This window comes from Indicator indicator, chromosome 3 (genome assembly GCF_027791375.1).
Source record: "Indicator indicator isolate 239-I01 chromosome 3, UM_Iind_1.1, whole genome shotgun sequence".
Lineage (NCBI taxonomy): Eukaryota > Metazoa > Chordata > Aves > Piciformes > Indicatoridae > Indicator > Indicator indicator.
Genome location: NC_072012.1, coordinates 23,955,978 through 23,974,580, shown reverse-complemented (window position 1 = coordinate 23,974,580; position 18,603 = coordinate 23,955,978). Strand labels below are relative to the sequence as shown.

Below are 18,603 nucleotides of genomic sequence, written 5' to 3'. Positions count from 1 at the left end.
AAAGGAGCAAATTTCTACATATCACTCTCCAGAGAGCACCTACCCTGGCTACTCCTTACACAGAGTGATCTTTATTTCCGTTTATTTCCTACAGATTCCAACAGAAACAAAATTTTAATGTTCTAAATAGAGTATCTTCCAGCAACAATGTCACTTACAGAAGACAAATGCAGATACAGTGATGAGCACGAAGACAGAAGGATATTTTAAATACCTTAAGAAGGATTTACTACATGTACTTATGTTCCAGGTTTTGGAATGAGCTTGTGAAGTCTTTATGTGTATAAATATCTTTATGAATACACATGGAGACTAAAATCACACAGATTTTCTTATTTCACACCTTGTTAACAGCCTATCCAGAGAGCTGAAGAAGCAGGTAATGTTAACTCCATTTGCATATGCTTGTACATATATCTTTATTATTCTAACAATTTGTAGACAATATGTACAGTTACTAGATAACATATAAATATTCGAAATCTTGTAATTTATAACAGACTAATAGTCAGGAGTGGTATTTTATCTTCAGCTTGTATATAACTTGTATGAAGTTTTCTTGATGGTTTGTGAGATACTTAGTAGACTGACTCATTAAACTTGTTTTCAGCTCACTACCATGAGCATACTGTACACAGCGAATAATGTATCTACTGTAAAACATGAAAATCATTCAGAAAAGACATAGTATTTTCAAATCCAAACATGATTTTTTGATTTGGTTTGGGCTGGTATAAAGTGTACAAGAGAGGATATATTTATAGTCAACTAATAAATAGTACAAAGTGCACAAGAGAGAATATATTTATAGTGAACTAATAAATAATGATTTTGGTAACTTTTCATTACTTGCTGCATTTGTCAGTACACCACTGAGGTAGCTCAAAATCAGTGAAACCCAGCATGTGTTCCACAGTGGGTGGATAGACATGCTGGCCCCAGAACTTGGCTCAGGAGGAGCCACACGTATGGAGCTGCCAGGAGGGCAGGCTGAATTGCCCAGGCCTCTTGGACAGATGCCCAGAGGACTTTAATTTAAAGATACTCTAATTTGCACAACCCAGTCTGCCATGAATTAATGCCATCTGCTGGAAGTCTAAGGTTTGAAGATTAACTACTTCACATCTTGGTTGGAGCGAGGAGAGGGCCAGCCTCTTCTTGTGTCCTGGTGTCTTGTGTCCTGGTGTCAAGCAACAGGACTAGAGGAAATGGTTTCAAGCTGCAACAGGGGAGGTTCAGGCTGGATGTTAGGAAATACTTCTTCACGGAGAGGTTTGTCAAAGATAGGAATGGTTTGCCCAGGGCAGTGGTAGAGTCACTGTCCCTGGAGGTGTTTAAGCAGTGTGTGGACCTGGCGCTCAGGGACATGGTTTAGGATTGACCCTAAACTGGGTTGCAGGTTGGACTGGATGATCTTTGAGGTCTCTTCTAACCTGTGGTAGTTTTAGGCTATGCCTTTAAAATTTTTGACAGATCTTGAACAGAAAATGGTAAAATGTAAATAAATCACTATTAGGAGTAAAAAGGAAAATAATGATCATTCTAAACAATCTCATTGGAGAGATATCTACCATAAGATTTAGTTCCCAAAACAATCTCTCTCTCTTCTTGCTTCCTCAGGCTGGGAGTTACTAACTTTGTGCTTCTGCTGGCTTCTGCTTGTCCCTGGCTGCATTGCTTTTGTTGTGACTGGTATTAACTTCTCTGCTTTGCCTCTTTTCCCTTTCGTACTGGGGGGTAAGGGGGAGGCAGGGAGGGAGGAGCTGTTGCAGCTCCCCTGGTCTTTGGCCAGGGGGGTCCTTGTGCTGTTTATTAATTGTAAATACCTGTAAATAAATACTGTATATTTTGTACATATTCATTGCATTTCATTGTAGATTGTAGTTTTGCTTGTAAATACAGTTTTAATTTGCTTCCAACTGAGCTGGTCTGGCAAATTTAATGTTGTGGAGGAAATTTCAACCCACCATATTAAAAAATTAATTGGTGCCCCACATTGGGCAAAAGCAATGCAGCCAAGGTCAAGCAGAAGCCAGCAGAAGCACAAAGTTAGTATCTCCCAGCCCGAGGAAGCGAGAAGAGAGATACTGTTTACACTACAAGCTTAAGTCCGTTATCTTTCCAATGGGATTGTTTAGAATTATCATTATTTTCCTTTTTACACCCAATAGTGATTTGTTTACATTTTACTACTTTCTGTTCAAGATCTATGAAAAAAATTTAAAGGCATAGCCTAAAACTACCACACTGAAAAACGGAATGTTTTACGTGATTCTGTGAGAGAAAATAACCCCAAACTTCCAAAGTGACAGAACATTTAATTTAACATAGCAAGTGCTGGAGGTATAAAAATCTTGAGCCTAGAGGAAAATTAAACCATCTGAAAGAAACAATAGTCTGAAATCACAAGAGCCTTTAGTTTTCAAGCCTGGTTTTGATTTTTGACCAAGCTGGGGGTGACCAAAACTGTCCATTCGAACTTGAAGCGAAGAAGGGCTGAATGGAAGGATGAAGTGTTCTGGATAAACAAGAACCACCATTTTTATCTCTGTAGCATGCAGGACTTCAAAATAAAATCTGAAGAAAAATCAGACAGAAATAATTGGGAGAAAATGTCACTTTGTTTTATAGAAGGTACATGCACATATGCCGTGTTCACCTGGTACCATAATTTAGAAAAAAGAACTTCCAAAGGGAAATGCCAGATACGTCACCTGTCTGGACCTGCACAAAGCCTTCTGTTCTGTGCCATGAGGGCAACCGCTAATGCCATTGGAGAAGATGTGATGACTAAAGGTACTGAAAGGTGAAGATGGATTACACTAAAGAAGAAATGACACTCAGAGCTTTGAAAGGGAAACACCAGGATGGAAGGAACACTGATCTGTTCAATATTTTCTTTTTCTTTTTTTATCCGCAGTTATGTGATAAAATCTAATGAGACCAAGATGGAAGAGAGTATTAAAGTGAGGCTTTGAATACAGAAAGAATGAGGTGAGTTTCAAGACTTAGGGAAGAGAATGTCAGCATTCAGAAAACCCACTCATGCATTTGCAGGAGAGCAACAAGCTGTGGTTCTGTGATGGGTGATCTCCCTGGAGGTGTGACCTTCAGTGGTGATCACAGCAAGATGTTACAGGCTGCTTTCTACAGACATCAGATGAATGGTGTACTAGCCCACTGCTTTTCGGAGCATGCCACTGCAGATTCATTGGCTAAGTCAAGTACATTTCATGTGCCAGACAACCAGCTCAATTATACCTGAAAACAAGTACAAGACATACTCAAAGCTCTTCTAATACAGCCTTCCAAAAAAAAGGCATAGATTATATTAGAGTAGATTTCTCCAGCAGAATGAAGACATCAGTGCAACTGTGCAATGCACAAGGGAGATTTTGCTTCAGAGCCCTTTGCTTCAAGAAATATGAAGTCAAACTGTAATTAATGAGGAAAATTGCTATGAGAATCTTTGTGGAATGGAGAGCTTGTATCTGAGGAGTGGCAAAAAGAGATGTATTTACATTCGGGATTGAACATAAGAGAGGAAAAGTTGTGGAAGATAAAAAGTAATATTGCCCTATGAGAAAAAAAAACAACCAACCAACCAAAAACCCCAAACCAAACCAAACAAACAAAAACCCACAATCAATCAAAACCAAAACAAAAAACCAGAACAAACTGGCTGGACATAAACAAGCTAGGTATTAGAAGACTTTTTCTGATTTTTCCAATGTTAAGAATCTGGAACATTCTTTCTAGTTAGAATAAGTGGAACAAAAGTAAACCACTTTTAAGATAAGGCTTAACATATTTATGAAAATCATGATACCCCACATCATACCAGAAGAATCTGGAGTGACTCAGACTGCTCTTTCCAGTCCTGTGCTCAGGTGCACTTACACAGACTCAGGCAAACATCCCTAGCAAAACCAAGTCAGTCTGGTGGAATACACATACTGCACTTCATAATCATATTGAATTTGCTGACAGATTTTGGTTAGGAAAACAATATTCCTTTCTAAATTGCACTACTCCAAAAAATTAATTTCAAAACTAGTGACTCTTCTGACATAGCTGTGCCACAGAGTACAACTCCTCCTGCCAAAATTTCCAGAGTACAAATCCTCCTTTCTTAAAAGAACACGATACCTAGGAGGCCTTAACCAGAGAGCCTCCCGTATCACGTGGCTCTCCTAGCTACTTGACATCCTCTTAAGTCACCTTACATCTTCTTTTTTAATGTCGACAACAGCAGTATTGTATTTCTGATGCTCTTTGTGATTTCTCCCTCCAGGTACTGATCATTTCTGCATTCAACTCTCTGTTACCTTAATCCTGTTTTCTCTGGACAGTTTACCCTTATGCAGATCGTAGCACATCTTGCTACGTTGTGATGCATCATGTGATATGGATTTACTGGCTTATTCTTGAGACAGGGACCTTTGGAAACCCAGACACTTATTGCTTCTACACTGGGCACTGTTGCTTCTCAGTTAGAGCATTATCATGTACTACTTTCTAGCATTTTACTCAAGAGTAAGGTAAAAGGCAAATTTCATACCTGCTTCTTTCCAGAGAGCTGACATTCACATGTTAACTCATCAGCACATATGCTGAGCATAGCACACTGCAGATACTTAGCAACTAAACAGGCATTTTGAAAGCAGCCAGATGGATGGAAAACACAGAAGCCATGAAGCCTGTGATGCTCAAGCCTACTCTTAAGCTTGGTTTTCACTCTGCAGGGAAGAGATTGCCTGTGTGAAATGTAGAGACAAAAAATTCCAAGTTACTCAGTTATTCAAGGTCTTGGGCCCCATGGAGCATTATAACATGCAAATCCTTATTTTTATCTATTTCAAAATAAATTTCTAATTAAGGAAAATTATCTTCAAGCACCTTACCAAAAAGAAATGTCAGTTCTCTATTCTTCTCTCCTATGCTGAATGTGGACACCTTTCTTTTCTCACTCTTCTTGATGTATTTGCTCCATTCTGCTTCCTAAGAAAATGTCTTAAAGTTTACTTGATCCAGAAGGGCCAAATAACAAGTGCTGGAACTCTCATTAGTACTTACATGACTATATTTAGTGTAGGAAATAAATCACCATCCATTATCTTGGAGCATTGGTTTTCACGTATAAAACTGAAGAAAACTCTTGTTGACTGAGACATTCACATCTATTTAAGATTACTCACTTTCATTTTTTTAAGAACTTAACCTGTAATTCTCTGGTGCAACGTTATTACATAAAAATGGAAACATCCCTCACCACTTGTATATGTTATTACTCTTTCCATGAATGGAAGTGTATTACAATCTGTCCTATTAGCATTCAAGAATCACTTGCAGTTTTCAATGCAAATGAATTTTCGAGATGATTGAGCTAATTTACCATCCACACTTTTCCAGACCTATGTTCCTATGTTGGATTTTTTAATCTTTTATTGTCTTGTACTGATAAACTGAGTCAAAACTGAAAAACAAAACACAATAAATTAGTGCCCCATAATTAGAAAACAAGGAGATACAATTCAGAATTGCAAGTTTTTAAATTCACTTCTGTCTTATGGCTAAGACTAAGAGATTTAAATTTCATTATTCTCACTCACATTGCCGAAGCAAATGCAGCTTACAAATTGTTCAGTATGAATCATTAGCATGAATATAACATACCTGAACACAGTGAAGAACTTCACAGTTGTGAAGACATCATTACTATATCAAGATGACTTAGCAATTGCTGAGAATTGTTTTTAAAATAAAATAAAAAAAACAGGGCAAATACAACTTGCATAATAATGACATTTCCTTTTAGAAATGGAGTCAGGATGAAAATTAATACAAATATTGCATGATGCATTGGACCCTGTAGTGCTACATATATATGAACAGGAAAAATTTGAATGTATTCTCCATGTATTCAATTTTACATTGCAAATACAATCTTCCGTGCTCCTTCAGTTCCCTAGGCTTGACAGTACTTTCTGATGCAAAGCTGAGCATGCTTTTGGCAGCAATGTGGCACAAATCAGACATTTGGTTTTACAGAGCAGAAAATATCTTAAGAACAGAAAGGTGTATTCAGACTTGATCCACAGAGTATCCAAAAATGTGCTTTTGAGAACACCATGACTTTGCATAATACAGATGTTTTTTCTTCCTTGCTATGTGTGCAACCCTAACATGGAATGAATACAACTTACTTCCACTTTAGTTTTTAACAAACAGAATTTCACATTCCATTGACAGCAGTAAGTGAAAAAAAACCTAAAAAGTAGAAACTCTAGAAACTCTATCCAGGAAGGTTTTCTAATTCCCTTGATCAGATTTTTAAAAAATTATTCACATTTTTCTTGTTTAAAAGGCATGAAAAGTACCATATAACACATCCAGGTAACCAATCTATATGGTAACGTTATTTTTTTAAAACTCCACTGAAGTACATGTTTATGCAATTAGCTTGCTTGTTGTAAAGCATGCATGGTTACAGATAGTCTTCTAGGCAGTTTTAGATGGAATCTAAGATAAAGCATTAGGAGGCAAGCATCTAAACCATGGATGTTTTGAGGCCATCTGCTACTGTCCTTTCGTTCATTCTAGGGTGGATACAAGCTATCATCAAATACCTTTCCATTCTTCTATGTGTCATTACTAGAAGAATCTACAATGGTTGACAAATTTAAATTTAAATAATAAATCAAGAGTTCTCTTCAAACCTTGGATCTGTTCAGCAAAGCCTCAAGAAGATCACTGCCATAGACAGGGATATTCATTCAAATTAAACATCATTGATCAAATTCAAATGTCTTTACAGGAAGACGTAAGTCGTAATTCAAAGAATTTGCAAGTACATCTCACCATTTCTAAGACTGTCAATTATACAATTAAATGCAATACATGGCATTTCTCAACTTCACACTAAATCAAGTATTTTGTAAAACAACTGCAGCTGAGAAAAAAAAAAAAAAAAACCAACCCCAAACAAACAAAAATCAAAGACACCCCAAACCTCCCTAAACAAATTAAGAAAACTGTTACCATCAGGTTTCAACCAATACAGATGGTTTTTAACTTTGTAAATATGAAAGCATCAACAGTACCTATACTTACACAGGTATGCTTAGCTCTTAATAAATAAATAAATAGGGGTTTAGGTGTTCCTGTACAAGCAGGACACAGAATTTTGACCCAAGTACTGCCTGAATAAGATGACTTTTCAAAAAGATTTTTGATCCATGGTCACTGAACAACTCAAGTATCCCACTAATTATTTTGGGCAGTAAATTCCCAGGACATACACTACTTTTGCCCCAAATGTAAAAAGTTGTCATTCTCAGCAATGACATACATTTACCTTTTGTGCTTTTTGACAAAGGCTGCTTGTTTTCCCTTAATTGGTTCAGCTGCCTCAGCACTCTCAGAAAAGGACTTTGTCAGTAACTTTAAGAATAGCAGTGGACCCAGAATTAAGTTAGAACCCTTTATTTGCTTCACAAGAGACTGGGTAACGTAGGAGAAGTACGCAACTTTGCTGATTTCTAAAAGCTACCATGATGAAGAGTTGCTATGTTTCCTTATCACCTGTAATTGACAGGTAGCTGATTTCAGAATGTCTTATTTTCCAAAACAGTGTAGATGAGGTTGATGCATGTCCCTGCACAAAAGCCTGTCACATGATGTCCTTTAAATCTGCAAGTTCCTTTCTCAGCCTAAGCAAAATGAAACTACTACTAGAAACCTAAGTATACCTAAACGAGGTACATCCCACAGAATCTGGCTTTGCAAAGAACTTTCATCAGATATGCAGGCTGCCTCCCAGGTGAAGTTTTATGGTGCAATACAAACGTGCATAAGTCTACTTCCAGCCAACCAATTTAAGTGACAGAAAATGTTCCTTAGAAGTTCCTCTGGTGTTTACTCTTAAGTTCCCCAAACAAAGTAATGCTGGCAACCATTTTCACCTTCACGTACACTGAAACAGTAAATTTTCAACCAACCCCATATCATAGCACACTATCACAACCAGCCTCTATTTTCTGCACCAGTGTGCTTTATTTGGAATTACTTATTTTTCAGATAAACCAAAACAAATATCTGTCTTAGAAAGAATCATATTACAGCTAAGCAGACTTTTAACTACTTGACACTGGCCATTTGTATAGCCTAGAATCCATCTCAGAATTAATTTGTACATCACTATTTATTTGAAAAGTGGTCTACAAGATTTGCTTGTGGTCACAAAGAAATCAGTGACAGTCAAGGACAGAGACTAAGTCTAAAGAGCCCTTGCTGTGGTAATTGAAAATATGCAGTTTATAAATTTTGGAACGATGCACTGCCAAAGCTCTTTCACAAATTTTAACACCTAAGAGGCAGGAATAAAGGTTTACAAAATAAACAGTAACATGGATGCGTTAAGATGCTTCAGATTACTCAAGAACAGCAAGAAATTACAAACCTTAGAAAAAACCCAAAGGATTTCTCCATCTAAAACACCACTGCTAGGAACGTGGCATTTTGGGGGGGGGGGGAACAGAACAAAATAGAACAAAAAACCCCAAACAAAAAAAAACCTCAAAACCCTAAAGTTCAGCACTAACATCGCTTAGAAATGCAAAGATAAGCGCCCCATACAACAGTCATCTTATTGTCTGGTTCTGCTGGCAGCTGCACTAAAAACCAATGTTCTCATTTTACAGTTGTATTTTTCTTTAAAAGTATGCTTATAAAAAGTATGCTTATAAATTTCAGGCCAAAACAGACCTGAGGACCTGCTTTTTGAAAAACAAAATAAAGCACACCACCTAACTCATTTAAATCTGTATCACAAAATGGAAACAGATAAAGGATGTGTAGTTTTTTATTTCTTTGTACCTACATATGGAATTTCAGACCACCTCTTTCAGGTTGTCCGAATGGGAAGTTTTCTGGCTGTACATTATATAGTGACAGAGGCAAAAACCACTTCCCTACCTAAAATCAGCTGCTTCTCACAGACGTGACAAACCAATTCACAGCCATTTCCACACAAACACAGCCAGAGGTAAACAGTTTGAATTCAACTCCAGTGCACACTGTACATGTAAGAACCTTCTGAGTTAAAACTAGGTTTATATAACAAACCCACAATCCCCAAAACTCAAATGCCTCCCCAAATACCCCAATACATTATTAAATGGGTTTGTGTCATGCCCAAAGTTTTATTTCTGACAACTTTATCCAGCAGCATAAACAGAAAAAAAAAAAAAGTTGAAATGCAGTATTCTGCATGTCTGACTTTTAGTGGCATGAATTCACCATAGCCTGAATTTGTTATAAGCAACAGTAATTATTAGCAGAAGAAATACTTAAATTTCCTTTAATATTTCATTATGCTGCCCTTCCAGAAAGTATTAGTGCTGAAATGGAATCCCAGAACTATGTCCATGTTAACTTCATATAAAAACTCATCACTTTTACAACCATATTTCAATTTAATTATCGTACACAGGTTAACAGAAACATAGCACAAGTGAAACTAAACATTGAATTTAACAGAAACAATATTCAGAATGGTACAACACGTGTTCAATTTTTTCCAGGAAATAATATTACAAGTGTTCATCTTAGGACAATTTAGCCACACTAGAGACAGTTCTGTTAAAATGCAACTGTGGTCTACTAAGCCACTTATTTTAGCACTACAGAATATTTGAAGTCAGAGTCTTACCGCCAAGGCTTAAAAATCATTAAAGATTCAAACACCCAAAGGTCTTACAGTCAAAATGACAGTATTTTTTAAAAAAGCACAACAAAATATGGCCAAATTAATCAATTAAAAGGCTGTTGTACATGGTTTTATCCTCTTCATAGCATTCTCTATTCACACAATTGCGCGTATCATTGGTAATAGGGTCTGTATCTGGCTTGATCAGGGTGGTGTGGTCCAGGAAGCGGAGCCTGAGCAGGAGGCCCTTGCATCCTTGGAGGCGGAGGTGGGCCCCTTGGAGCGGGCCATATCCCTGGACTCATTCCCCCCGGCTGTGTGAAAGGGGGGCTAAGAGTTCCTTGATCTTCACTGAACTGTGGCAGTGAGTTAGGGTTATAGTGATGGGGAGGGGGTGCATTTACATTTACAGGGGGGCCTCCATGCTGAGGAGGAGGTGGTCCTGGAGGAGGATGATTCATATATGGTGGCATCTGGGCAATTATATGTCCAGGTGGTGGGGTTATTGGAGGAGGAGCAGAGGTCATTGGTGGTGGAGGAGCTTGGCTATATACCATGTGAGGAGTACCTGCTGCCTGGGGAGGATGCTGCAGAGGATGGCTTATTGGTGGAGGTGGGGGTGGGGGTGGTGCATAATGTTGCTGTGGAGGCATAATATGATGAGGGTGTGATACCACTGGTTGACCCTGGTATTCAGGATGATGATGAGCAGGTGTGGGGGCTGGTGGAGGTGGTTCTCGAGCACCTGAATTTGAATCATCCTGAATAGGGACCGTTATTAAGTTGCTGTGTTTTCTTGTTGAAATGCGGAAGGTATCCTGACTGACTGGGCGAGGCGGTGGTGGTGCCATTGACATCTCTGTGGGAGGCGCACGAATATCTTCGTGTGGCTGGTTATAATGCTCATGTGGCACATGCTGTAAAGGAGGTGGTGGTATCATGATGTGCTGCTTTGGCGGAATGTGGCTCATATGATGTTTCTCAGGTGGCAGTATGAAACGCTCAGGAATTTCAGCAGGTGGTGGTGCAATGGGAGGATGTACAGGTTCAATTGGAGGACGAGTAACAGGCTTTCCAGCTCTCATGTGACGATGGTTGATGTGAGCTTGTAAGTCCCTCTGGGACAGGTAAGTTCTCTTGCACCCCTGAACAATGCTACACATGAAGAGAGACCCTCGTACACACTGCTCGATTCGCTGCACAGGTTCATTACAGCTAAATCAAAAGAGAGTATTTTTTTTACTCACATCACAGAGAGCTCAATCTGCAATTTTTTTTTTTTGTTAGAATTCAGCCAGATTACTGTAATTAGCACAATTAGAACTGACATTTTTTTCTCCACTGTAACAGTAAAAGAAACATTTTATTGGTTTTAAAGTTTCTCTGTTTTTTAAGTCTCCAAGAACGTACAAATTTCACAAGGTGGAAATTTGTAAATAGCATCACTCTCTCTGCACATTAAGACTTACCAAGAGTCACTCTCACTAAGTAAATCAAACTGCCACTTATTCCTTTTCAAATGATAGCAATAACATGCTTATCGACCCAAATACTTATATAGGAAAGTAAACACTGATCTCTCCTAGTCCCAAAATATGGGATATGAAACTATAATCAATTGGTGTAGTACAGTACTCTACTGCTTCTGCTAAATGTATTTAAATAAAAACTACATTAATACAGTATCTGAAATATTTAAGTTATTTAAATTACTTTTCTACATGTCCTTGAGATAACTTACCCTGGACACATCTTGTCTCCCTTTTTCTCATGCAGTATAGCACAGTCATAGCAGAAAACATGCTTGCAAGGTATCTAAAGACAAAAAAAAAAAAAAAAAAAAAAAAAAGGGCTATGTTAAAACATCATATATAAGTATCTTTGTCATGCCGTACAATACAGTCCTTCCTTCCAGCACACAATTTCATGATAATAAAAGTACTAAGGTAACTATGAGGTTAACAGGCATACTGGTAGGTAGCAGTTTACAGCATCCTTGCATAGCTTACTAAAAGCGTGTGTTGAGTTTGGGGTTCTTTGAGGTAGGTTTGTTTGAATTATTTTTAAGTGCTGGCAAAAACGTATAGGCAAAAGTTTAAGTCATTGCAGTTATACCAACCTTGAACATTTACAGAAGCTGCAAATGCAAACTATTTAGATATGTCTTGCTGGCAAGGAAGGAAAGATTTAAAAGCATTAACCGTCATTAAGTTAGATCCTGAAGCCTGTTATATCACACTTAGAAAACTAAATTAGTCTCAGAGATTTTGTTACACTAATTTTAGAAGGACATAAAAGTTAAGTGTTTTCTAACTTTAGGTCTTCAATTGAGATAAAGGGCTTATTTTTAAAGCTAAGAAGAATAAGGTCAAACCCTACTGAACCTGAAGGCTTTTTTTTTGGTGACAAGTGTTCTTATCTTTTGTTTAACATTTTCAAGCTTACTTTATTAACGAGGAAGTAAATTGAAATGAGTCAGACAGGTGGAACAAATACTTCAGCAATGAAGGCCTATAGTTCCATACTGATATTCTTCCGCTGTTTATTCAGAAGCCTGCTGAAATCAGCACCCTCCAGAGGCCTCACAGAGACATAGTAAAACCTAATCTTACCATGGCTGCATCTTTCACTGATAATTTTACTCACCATGCGTCCATACATTTTGATGGGCAATCCACACTTATCACAGAAATGGACTGGTGTGTCATCCTTTTCCCCCAGCAAGTTTATCTGATAGGATAGAGAAGAGGGTAGGAGAAAAAACGAAACACCACTAAAACTTCTCATTTCAATTATCACCAACACTGAATTAGTTGAGAAAGAATACCACAAACATTCTCTGAGAAAGCAGAGAATGTATTTCCAGACAGTCAAAAATAACAGAAACACTTTCATTTAAGAAGGTATCTACCAGAACTACCTACAGTTCACAAGTTCCCATCCATGACTTTACCTTATAATCCCAAAAGATGGGTCCAGGGAATCTCCTTTGATTGCCAAACATTTCACCTCCTTTGCATTCATATCGCTCCTCTTTGTTATAATCAAATTCTTCTGTGGAAAGAAGAAAGAGAAGAAAGACACAAGCCAATCACGACAGTCTCCCTAACTGACACCAGCTGCTATTGAGAGTATGTGCCATTCTGTAATGAAATCATCAAGAGATGCCACAGCATTTCCGATCTGCTGGGTCCACTCTTCAGAAAGGTAGAGTCAGGATACTAAGACAGGTCTGATTTTGGAATGTGAACCATTTAATCCTCACAGCAGTTACCCAGAAATTTAAGATGTGGAACAGAATAATTTACTTCCGTACTACAGGGTTAATATTTAGATTAAACTTACCTTCATCACCAGCTTGTGACTTTGAGGGCATTCTGTTCATATTTCTTGGAGTTCGAGGTGCAGGTTTGGTTTTATTGGTCTGTTTTGAGATAAGCTTTATAGGGATTCTTCTACGAACATCAAGACCACCCAAAGATCCTGAACTATTTGTTCCTTGCAAATCATTGTCTATGAAAGAAAAATAGGTTTACATATTTTTTCAGTTATCTAATAGTTTCTAAAGAGGCTAAATATTAACAGAAGCATTTTAAGAAAAATGTTTTTAAAAGCTTATTTAAGACTCATGCAATGCACCAAAGTTTAATCACTAGAATATAAAATATTTTCACAAACAATTTCTTCTAGAAGTCAAGTCACAAAACTGTATTTGGAACATTTATGATTTTTAGGAATTTTACTTCTGAGGAAAAAAAATAAGTAAAAATAACTATATTAAAAAGTTAGCCAGTCTGTCATTTCTCCAAACAGAGAAAAAAATTTGTCTAGCTCCTCTCTCAGTGTGAATAGTACTGAAGAGTTAAGTCTTCATACAACTTTGAAAACATAGAATCTCTTATGCGACAAGAGCATTACAATTTACAGAAGCTGATTATTAAACTTGGAAGGAAACTAGTTCCTATATTAACTATCTTGGCAAATCACTTAGAAGTTTAGCATAAAGCATCACAAAAGTATCAGTACTTAAGAGCATGTAGTAACAACCTTGCTAAACTGAAAATTATTGTTCCCCACTATACAAAGAATTCTCTTTAACCAGATTTAATTCTGAGTACCAGGACAAAGGAAACAAGAAATAGCCAAACACATGTACCATGAGATAATCCAGAGAGGACAGTGCAACAAGCAACACCAACGAAAGGAGTACAGCTCTCTGAACTACAATGGAGTCTACCTTAACCATTGCATAGCATCTCATAGAAAAATAAGGTTATGCCCTTCACAAATCTACACAACTCACTTTCATTGAAAATTAAATTAAACACCTTTGACAGACATTTCAAATGGGACAACCTCAGCTTCAAAAAGATGTGCCTGCCACAAGCTGTTACAGTGCAAGTCCTGCCATTCCACTTGACATGGTACAGCAGCCCTGGAATAACCACTGCGGTCCCAGGGGATTACAGCATCTGGATGCTAAAATTAGGGCTCCATTAGTGTAACTCTGTACAATGCCTCAAAAACTACTTGTCATTCAAAGTCTACAACAACCTCACACAAGTAGAAAGAAAAACAAGGAAGGAAAGGATAAAAGGGATTGCTCTAAGTTTTTCAGCAGCTACCAGCAAAACTAGGAATTGTGACAAAGTTTCAAATTGTGACTGTGCCATGATAGTCACTTTACCTCAAAATCAGAAGCCCTTCATTTCCTCTGACAGATCAAATGTATTTATTTCACATAGCACTGCAATTGACATGTTTCACTCTAAAAGACAGTATCAATAAAGCCTTGTTTTACTTTTGTTCGTTTGTTGCTTTTGTTTAGGCTGTCCTGCTGGCCAAAGAGATAATCCTGCAAACATACAACACCAGGGCTCCCCAGAGATTGCTAGACCAGAACATCAGAACTAACAACGCTAAAGCTGTCTATTTTCTACTTGTTGGGAAATTCCATTTTCTACCAGAACACTTAAAAACTTAACAACACAGATCAGAAAAAAAGTCTATTTGAAAACTGGGATAACAAATTAAAACAAAAAAAAAAAAAAAACAAAAAACTCGTGTATTATTTAGTCCATTGACCTCCTAATATGAAACAAACACCTAATCACATTTTTCTTCCATATAGCTTTGCAAGCTAGAAATCAGCTGCTCAAGTAATCGAAACTAGCACATTTATTAGTTATTCATGCATCATGGAAGGATAATGAATTCCAGTCTGCAGTCAGAACTAGCAGGATTAAGTCCAGAAAGAAATATGAAAAACATACCAAAACTGTTAGGGGTATTTAAGCAAGCTCTAGCTAGAGGTGCTACATGATCCTGAACTGACACCTTCAACAACTTAAGCTTTATTTTGTATGTCAGGGCTTTTAAATTCATAAATATAGCTCAAATCCTATACCATATATACATATATATATACATATGCAATCTTTACTAAGAGGCAGAGAAGAAAAACAACAAAAAAATCCTATGGAGAGGGAAAAAAAACAACCAAGCACCAAACCATACCAAACATGTCAATTCAGCTATTCTTCAGACTACACCAGCAAGTTCACCAGCAAAGCTACAAACCCAAATCTAAGCACATGAGAAAGTTTCCTCTCCAAAGCACAACTACCAAAGCACAGTATCGATCATCAATACCGATGATCAAGGGAAACGCATCGGGCAAACAACCGCCTCGCTGCCACCTTCGAAATGAGACAAGCTGCCTCCACCTGCTGCAGGCCAACGGATGCACAACGGACTGTCTGTCGCAGACCGCCTGTCCACCCCGAGAGCGCGTAACCACCGCCGGCAGCGGCCGCGCCTGACGCTGCGTCAGCTCTCCCCCGCGCTCCACAGCTTCAGGACGGAGAAGGGGTCTCTAGCGGCGGAGCGGCCCTTCAGCCGGCGGTTGAGCCGTACTTCGCTGGGGGGCAGGGGCCAAGCGCAGACGTTCCAGAATGGTGGAGGCGGGGCCGTCGGGCGCGACCGTTCAGAGGGTGGACAGTGGTCGGAGGTGGGGAGCAGCGGACCGCGAGCCCGGCGCTCAGGGGAGAGACCAGGCCCCGCCGCGCGGGCCGCGAGAAACCGTGGCGAAGCTAGGCCCCCCCGCCGGCGTTACCGGGCGCCAGGCCACATCCTACTGCTACCCTGGCGCCTCCCCTCACCCGGCAGCCCCGTGCGTGGCCTCTCCTCGCTCAGTAGCGCGGAGCGGGCCCAGGTGGGGAAGGGAATAAATGGGTCTCCCTGCCTCTCCCCTCCTCACCATTGTGGTCCATGATTTGGCGCGGGGCACTGTGGGAGCGGAAGGGTGCGGCCGAAAGCGGAAGCAGATGGGATACGGGCGGGGGGGATGTGAAAAAAACTGCGCAGTGGGGAGGTGTTTGTGGTGCTGCGCTTGCCGCGCCCTTGTGGAGCGGCCACTCCGCTGCAACACAGCGAGGGCATCCCAGAGCCCACGAAGGAGCTCGGAAGAGCAGCGTGGCTGCTCTCCGCGGCAGAAACCTCACTCCCGACAGGCTCTGCGGCGAGGCCAGGGGGGAAGGCGTGGCCGCTCCGCAGTGCCTGCCGGGATGGTGGCTGGCAGAGCGGTGCCGTCTGGGGGCTGTAGTGCCACATGCGCAACGCCTGCGCTCCCGTGCGCCTGCACAGATGGCGGCGGCGGGGTTGAGTGCTGTTGTGCTGGGAGCTGTGGAGTGGCCGGGCCTTCCTGGGCACTTGCCCGGCGGCCCGAAGAGGTGCCCAGCTTCCGTGCGCTCTGTTCAGGCGCTGCGCTTCTCGCAGGTGCCGGCAACTGTTCCGCTCGGGGCCCGTCCCGGCCTCCGGGAACTTCTTCCCCGCTAGGAACCGCTTTCAGCACCTCTATGCGGAATTTAGAGGAGTTACCGTCTGGGTGGCTGGGCTTTGGAAGGCCTTGGAGCTGCTGCAGGGAAGAGTAGCGGCAAACTGCTGACAGTTTGGGCTATGGAATTGCCAGTACTTTGATGGAAGCGTGAAGTGAAGCTCCAGTGCATCCTAAATCTTCACAGCAACAGAAGATGAAGCAATAGAACCTCAAGCTACTTTGTTTAGTTTCCATAAACTTAGTATTTTATAAATTCTATGTAATTCAGTGATGGAATACCATCACTATAATAAAGAATGCTTCTGTGGCACTGATAAAAGGCAAAGAAATAGAAATACAATGAAATCATAGGCTATAGGATTGGCAAGTGGCCGCAAGCAGTCAGTCCTCCCACAATCCCAAGGTAGGGGCAACTCCACACATTTCAGATTAGCGATTGTCTCAGTACAACTCTCCAGGATCTGAATCCTATGTCTCCACAGTTAATGTCTCTTTTTATAGCCTTAACATTTAAAAGCTGCTCTTTCTTCCCTTATTGGTACAAGGCAGTCGGAACTGCTGTTCCCTTTTGTCTTTGTGGCTCTTCCAACGAGGAGGAAGAGTGACACTGATCCCTGCATAATGAGCTTTATTTCTTCATAAGAAGAATGCACAAAGAGAAGAGATAAAAAACCCTCAAAAATGCAGATGGATGGAGCATGTATGCACAAGTTTATTTTCTAGTTAATGGATACATTTATTTTTAACATGCAGCTTTTTAAGAGGGTACAAAACTTAAAATACAGCGCCAGATTTAATACCTGACATGCAAAGACATGAAAATACTCAAGATACATACAAAAATACCACCTCTTCATTCTACTGGAAAAAGATGAGCACATCTAGTTGCATTACTTCTGGATGCTTGAATTAGTATGAAATTGTAGAGAATTTAGTTTCATTGCAAAAGCTGTTTATTGTGATGGATCCTCAGAAATTTAAGAAGCACATACCCCCTGACACACTGAGAAAGTGTCTGAATGCTTTCTGCACGTTGCTTCTTACTGATCCGTGTGGCTTTGGGTTTTTTTTATTCAGGAAAAACTGAATATATTCGTTTAAGGACAAATACAACCATGTCTTGAAGAAATATGCGGGCCAAAAATAAGTGCATTGCATCATATCAGAATTCATTAGAGATTAAGTATCATTGAGAAAGGAAACTGGAAGCCTGTTGAATATTCAATCACTTTTTCTAAATACCTGCATGGGCAAGAACTAGAAAAGGTTCAAAAATAATGTAAGCCCACATTTCTGTCAAGTTAGAAACTCAAACTTCACAGTGCACATGTTCTTTTGAGGAAAAAATTAATTCCACTGCTGTTACTTTTTTATACCATCCTTTCCATAGTATGTGTTATGCATAAAAATTAGCTGAAAGCTCACTTATCAGTCCTAAGTAGAATATTTTACTTTTTACATGAAACGTACATCCACTTTAGAAAAGTAATACAGCTTCTGAGAAACAAGTAACTTGCAACAGTGCCATTTATTCAGATTAATGTAAGTCGGGGCTATGGCCTGATAGGAAAGTTGTCAGTAACGTGGGCGTCAACCTCCTGCATTAGGCTGGAAAATGAGAGAGAATCGAGGACCGCACTAAAAGCATCAATTGTCCGACCACAGCCTGAGCTTAAACATTAGTGTAAATTTAAATTAATGCTTTTGTCTGAGGAGGTGCAGATAAGCCTGACTTGCTGCTTAAATACATGCCTCATTCTCAGCTTGTGGAGGTGCCGATCTAATATATAAATGGCACATGTCTATTTGTAAATACAGCTCTCTGGTTTTGCTGGCTTGGACTGGGAACATCAGTATCATCTAGGCTCAAGCCTATATTGCATCTGAAATGAGAATTTTCACTGACTATCATAAGGAGTGAAGTTTTTGCCTTAATCAGAGAAAAAAATATGTCAGTCTGGTGCTGCTACCTACGGTGTAAGATACTGTCCAACTGACTGAAGGTTACAGGATTTTTTCCACTGATTTTGATGGAGTTCATTTGGTCTTTAGGACA

At 39.6% G+C, this 18,603-nt stretch overlaps 1 protein-coding gene across 2 annotated transcripts; it reads right to left on the bottom strand.

Moving 5' to 3' along the window:
- Window positions 1–9,791: 9,791 nt before the first annotated feature.
- Window positions 9,792–15,996, bottom strand: CBLL1 (Cbl proto-oncogene like 1). 2 transcript variants are annotated; one of them, XM_054399628.1, is made up of 6 exons: window positions 15,969–15,996; window positions 13,055–13,222; window positions 12,663–12,763; window positions 12,356–12,439; window positions 11,451–11,524; window positions 9,792–10,924 (listed from the first exon to the last, which is right to left on the bottom strand). In XM_054399628.1, the coding sequence occupies exons 1-6, from the start codon at window positions 15,979–15,981 to the stop codon at window positions 9,883–9,885; spliced, it is 1,482 nt and encodes a 493-aa protein (XP_054255603.1). In that variant the 5' UTR covers window positions 15,982–15,996; the 3' UTR covers window positions 9,792–9,882. The 2 variants fall into 2 exon arrangements, with proteins under 2 accessions (XP_054255603.1, XP_054255604.1); XM_054399629.1 differs by having other exon boundaries at window positions 12,663–12,760.
- Between the last annotated feature and the right edge of the window lie 2,607 nt (window positions 15,997–18,603).

Bases quoted from the DNA above. Each gene is read 5' to 3' on its own strand.
- CBLL1 (XM_054399628.1), bottom strand. The intron at 12,440-12,662 runs GTAAAGTCATGG...CTATCCTATCAG, and splicing joins CCATCTTTTGGGATTATAAG to ATAAACTTGCTGGGGGAAAA. The intron at 10,925-11,450 runs GTAAGTTATCTC...CTTTTGATTTAG, and splicing joins GGAGACAAGATGTGTCCAGG to CTGTAATGAACCTGTGCAGC.